At 52.4% G+C, this 5945-nt stretch overlaps 1 protein-coding gene across 1 annotated transcript in view; it reads right to left on the reverse strand.

The window, feature by feature from the left end:
• Nucleotides 1-5945, reverse strand: part of ATP2C1 (ATPase secretory pathway Ca2+ transporting 1) — a gene marked incomplete in the record, with an annotated part of 93026 nt that overhangs the window by 27567 nt on the left and 59514 nt on the right. The window contains 3 exon segments of the mRNA XM_014591585.1: nt 1-105; nt 3465-3621; nt 5860-5943. Coding sequence (XP_014447071.1) covers nt 1-105; nt 3465-3621; nt 5860-5943 — 346 coding nt within the window.

The raw sequence follows: 5945 nt of genomic DNA on the forward strand, positions 1-5945 counted from the left end.
GCGTCGTGACGGCTTCTTTCACACCGGTCCTAGGAGGGTCGATGATGCCCACCAAGCCCAGAAACGTCAGCTGTCCCAGTTCAGGACCAGAAGCCAAAGCAAGAACTTAGGAAATAATAAAATCCAACGGAGAAAATGTGAGTCTCAAAAACTTTAGAATTTAGCTGATACAAGCTGAAGACATTAACACTTTCAACTAAGACTATAATGTCATTCATAGTTATTAGATCATCTTTAAAAATCAAAACTACCACATGCCGAGACACTATAGTTTAATGGTTCTGGATATGGGTTGCTTTAAGCTATTAAAATTAAAAGGAGTAACTAAAGAACTGTTAAGCAGAGAAGGCAAGTGGGTGAATGGAGAATGTTTTCGCATAGCAACCACATGCAGCTACTTCCAACAGAAACTACTGTCTCTTCAGAAAACACAATCACTGTTTTAGAGAAACTATGGGCTGTCAAGCTTGGAAGTCAATTTAAACAGACACCTTTGAAGGTGGCTTCTAATGGGTCTTCATCTTTCCATTTCATAGGTCTCCAGACAAAGTCAACAGCCTGAGGAGAAGGCTGTATTAATCAATCACACACGGCCTGTAACAACTGTACACGACAAACCCTGGGACATAAAATTCATCTGCCAAGCAGGTGTAAGCCATTGATCTCAGCAATAGTTTGGAATCTTTTACTGTTCCATAACGACAACATTTCTCATTGGTAACTTTGGTTCTCTTAAGATTATAAAATACCACCAAGTCATTATTCATAGTTAGTTTCCAGTCACCCGTGGGTACTTGAGATATAGCACAAAGTTCACTTCCCAAGTATCATTCAGCTTACTCTCAGAATTCTGGGACCTCTGGTAACTACCCTTACGGACCAAAGGGTATGCCTGCATCTGAAACATTATTAAACTGCGTACTCACAACACACACACGCACACAGAGGCATACCAACTAAACATAAGCACTTCTTGCCGAGACTGAAAAGTCCCAGGGAGACCAAAGGAGGCATCTACCCCAGTCTGAGACGGCACGTAACCTCTGCTTTCCAGTGTGTAAGTCATACGCCCAGCCACGTGGGGAGGGTCCCAGAGGCTCTCGGCCTGCACAGGAGGAGCCACATGAAGGCCCTCGGTGCTGGAACAGAGGCAGATGTCAAGGGAAGGGGCGGGTGCTATCAGCCTGCGTGTCACCAGGCTCTCAGAAGGGAGGTCAGGTCTGGGCCCGTAGGTGGGGGTGGGGTGGGCAGGGAGCTGGCACTGCCCGAGCGGCATCTACTTCTCGGCCTCTTTAGCACAAATGAAGATCTGCTGCTTCTCTGCATCGAGGTCGGGTAAACTTTCACCACGCTCAAGTCCCCAACACAAAACAATGGAGGCTCAAATTTTGAACCTAAGGACCACAGTATTTGAAGACATTTACATTTTATTAAGCTGCAAAATAAGCACATATCAATTGAATTTAACAATCTTTCTATTCTGGGGACCGGCAGATGGTGTCGTGGGTAAGACGCTGGGCTCCCACATGGTTTGAGTCCTGGACCAGGCAGCTTTGAAACTCAGGCCAGGTGCTTGTGTGTACATGCCCAAAACGCTGAGAAGAGAATGCAGGAGAAGGGACTGCAGTGTGGCCACCCACCGTGGGGGTGATCTCTCCCTCTCTGTCTCTCTGGTGAGCGTACACATCCTGTAGCAAAAATCCCTCTCTCCCCCGAAAAACCCCACTTTCTGTTCCTCACAGGTACTCTCAAGAGGAAGGGGAAAGCGGAGCCAAGGAAGGAGAAGGAACATGAAGTAAGAGAGGGGTGACCAGGGCATTTCCCAAACCCTGTGAAGCAGTTGTTTTCCTTTCTACCCTGGACTGCTCCACCATGCGACACCAGGAAACCACACACTGCCACAGCCCTTCAGATGAAAAGAATGCCTCACGAGGAGAAGTGTGAAACCGTCTGTTCCTGAGATGAACACAGGGAGTTCATCTCAGACATATAAATGGTAAACCTTTCAAGGTCTCTAAGCCACGCTGACTTTCAAACTCTTGCTGGAAGCTGCTGAGTTAGGGAACTCTCCGATTCTCCACCTTCTAACTCCATCTTTTTTGTCTTTACTGTCTCGACGTTGCATTAATAGCTGCAAACAGACCCAACACGCTGGGGCGAAGACCTCCCCAAAGCCCCAGAACCAAGGGGACAGGTCCGCTATTTGCACCCATCTTTCTCTTTCTCTTTTTAATGTCTCTTAGCAAAAAGAGATTTGGAAGAGACAAAGGAAAAGCCACAGACGTCAAAGGCCAGCAGGGAGAGGGAGACGACCCCAGGTAGCAAATAGCCTGCAGCAGCCCAGCCTTCCTGGGAACCACCGAGGAGGTGCTGCGGCCCCTTCATGGACAGCCTGTGGCAGCCCAACCCCTTTCCTGGCCCCAAGGCTTCCCTGCAGCGGCCCTCGTGTCTCAGTTCTCCCCTGCTCTCCAGCTGCTGCCATTCTCTCTCTCCAAAAAAAAAAAAAAGTTTAGGGAACCAGCAGTTAGCGTAATGGCTATGTCGCTGGACTCCCACGTAGTCGACCGCAGTTCGCGTCCCGGACCCGGTGGCTTAAAACTCACGCTGGGTGCATGTGCATGCGTGCTCAAGATCCCGAGAGGAGAATGGAGAAGGGATTGCAACGTGACCATCCCCCCGGGGGGTGATTTCTCGCTTTCTGTCTCTCTGTCTCAGTCTGTCTGGTGAGCGCACGCCCTATAGCGAAAAACCTCTCCAAAAGAAAAAAAAAAGAGTGCCATTCTCTCACCTGGCAGTGGGAGGTGAGACAGGCACGACGGGGTCAAAGGGGTGTCCTGAGCCCGCCACCCTAAGCTCCCTGCAGCTGGGGCCACCACACAGCCCAGCATGTGGCTCGGCGAGGAGGGGGAGACGTGCGAACACTCCTGAGCCCATGGCCCAGCGTCTCCACCGCAAGGAGGGGAGACGTGCGAACACTCCTGAGCCCATGGCCCAGCGTCTCCGCGTCTGCACGTCCGGCTCGGCATCTTCGTTACAGTTCCAACAGCTCTCGTCTCACAGCTCCCACTATTCTTAGGCTTGCCCCACTCAACCAGAACTTGTCTGAAATAAAACGCCGACTACCCAACAACCAGACTCCCTATTTGGCTATCGCGCTGACTCTCCACCTGTTGGGGGCACTTAGCCAGGTCCAACATCACACCTGAGAAGAGGAAGGGGCTCTGCGAAGCTGGAACAGAGGCTGGACAACTGAGATGGTAGACACGTGAGCCTGTCTGCAGTGACGGGAGGGCTCTCCCCTCCACCCCGGGGCACGAGAGAGCCTTACCTCTGAGCCCTGCGGAGCCCACCCCTCCACCCCAGGGACACGAGAGGGCCTTACCTCTGAGCCCCGCGGAGCCCATCCGAGCCTGCAGTGACGGGAGGGCTCTCCCCTCCACCCCAGGGACACGAGAGGGCCTTACCTCTGAGCCCCGCGGAGCCCATCCGAGCCTTCTCCTGCTGGTACACGTCTCTCTGCTGCTGGGTAAGGGCCAAGGGCTGCCCTTTGCTGTGGTATGTGGTGCAGTACTTAATCACCTGCTCAAACGCACCCTTCATGAAACAAACCTCTGGTCTGTCCTAGGAAGAAAAAGACACCAGTAGGAGTCCCCACTCGTCTGCCGCTGGAGCCCATCCACGAGCGGCCTGCGTTTCCCACAGTCCCCAGGGAGGCTAACCAACCCGAAGGCTGAGTGGCACTAAACCACAAGGATGAAACTTAATGTGAGGGGCCAGCAGGTGGCGTGGTGGTCAAGGTGCTAGACTCCCACATGGCTGACCACTGTTCGAGTCCAGACTCAAAGGCTTGAAGTGCACGCCAGGCACGTGTGTGCCCAAAACCCCCGGGAGAATGGAAAACGGGCTGAGGTGCATTACACCCTCCAGGGCTGACTTCTCACCACCCCTCTCGCTGTCTCTCTCCAGCAAGCGCATAACTTACGGCAAAAAACTGAGACAAAAAATGTGGGGGCTTTCTGCACCGCCTATAAAAACAAACCTGCCCCATGATCACACACTGAGCCTCCATCCAGGTGCTCTGACAAAAACAACAGGAAAAGGCGAGCTCTACCCTCGACCGCAAAGGGGCTTCGAGGTCTCTAGAGCTCAGTATCCACACACCTGTGAGCCCCTTCAACTCTCACAACTAACTCGCAGCCATGGTGTTACCAGACTTTTCTATTAGTCACAGTAAAAGTAATGTTAGAAAACTTACAATAAAAAGTTAGTCTCCTGCTCCCCCAGTCCTGCTCATTAAAGTGAATCAATCTTAATCCTTTTAGCTGTATCCACGCGACACTGCTACCACTTCACGCACCAGTCGCATACACTATTACTACAGGTACTAACTGGTCACCGGCTCCCCACTCGCCCTCTGCCATCTTTATGACGAGGCTAAGGCAAACCTGTCAGCGCCGCGCTCACATCAGGGCTGCTCGCTGCTCAGCCCGTGCTGAGGGCCCCAGCCCACGCGCACCGCTCCTCCGTGGGCAGGAACGTACCCGCCACCCCAGCCAGGGCACCTCGCTCTGACCAGTGATACGTGAGCAAGTGCGTGTGGCATTGCCAATGGAGGCTGGAGGGCTGCTCCGCAGTCTGTCCCTCTACTTCGGCCGTGGCGTGTGTGCTGACAGACAGAGCTGTCTCCTGCCTGCTCCTGAGTGAAGCGGCCTGGCCGAATCTTGGCCCAGAAAGGTGGCGGAGGGCATTATGTGTCCATGGCCTATCCTTACAGACAGAGCAGGTGGGACACTCTCGTTCACATTTTACCTTTCGTCAAGTCAGTGACTGCCTCTTTTTAAAGCGTGCTTTGGGGCCAGCAGGTGGCGCAGTGGTTAAGGTGCTGGTCTCCTACATGGTCAGCAACGGTTCAAGTCCTAGACCTGGCAGTTTGAAAATCATACCAGGTGCATGTGCGTGCGTGCCCCAAATCCCAGGAGAATGGGGAAGGGACTGCCACATGACGCCCCCTTCCTCCGTCTCCCCGCGAGTGTGCACACCCTACGGCAAAGAGTTAGAACAAGCTGCTTTATACTTACCATTAATTCTTCCCAAATTCTTCCGCAGAAAAGCTCTGCCATGTGGTATTTTTTATATAAACAAATGAACAGACAAGCGACTGGCACTGCCGTATCTTTACCGGAGACCCCCCCCTGGGGTCCTGTCCGCTCGCCCTGCTCCAGCTGCTGCTGCAGCACTGGGACCCAGGACTGCCTTCACCTCCCCACAGCCTCGCTGAGCCCCAAGTCTTCCTTCTCCTCGGTTTACTACCCACTAGTATCTTCCTAGGAAAGGGCGGACGGCCCTGGACACGCATTCTTAGTGAACCCTCGCCTTTCTAGGCTCAGCCAGATTAACTTCCTCTATGACGAAGGCTTCTGTCTGACCATCTCCCGGCCTCCTGTGTCCAGCGCTGTAGTTGAAAAGTATAAAGAAGCTACTGTAATTCTTAAACTTTTGTACATGGTCTCTACCCCTTGCCTAGACCTTTTTCTGTAATCTCTCCTTCCAGCTCAAGAACAAAGAACAAAACACGTTGAGAGAACCTGACGCCATGAGCCACAGGCAACGAACACCAGGCTGTAACTCAGTTAAGCTGTTTGCTCCATGGCAAAATTAAACATACCTGTGGGTGGGTTCTAGGAGAAGAGTGTCAAAGGGAACAAGGAGGCTAGTAAGAGGTGACTGTCCTACCTATCCCACAGTTACACACAGAGCAGCAGTTCTCATCACACACATGTTTAAATCTAAAGACAGAGAGTCGGTGCAGACATCACCAGCCGAGCTGAACAGGGCCTCAGCAGTCTTTAACAGGAATACCTGCTGTGTTCGATGCACACACTTGACGGCCATCCACTTCTGCTCGGAGCTGAAAGGGTACTCCGCTTTCCTGATGTAGTCCTGCT

Source organism: Tupaia chinensis, unplaced genomic scaffold (assembly GCF_000334495.1).
Source record: "Tupaia chinensis unplaced genomic scaffold, TupChi_1.0 Scaffold000601_1, whole genome shotgun sequence".
In the NCBI taxonomy this organism is placed as follows: domain Eukaryota; kingdom Metazoa; phylum Chordata; class Mammalia; order Scandentia; family Tupaiidae; genus Tupaia; species Tupaia belangeri.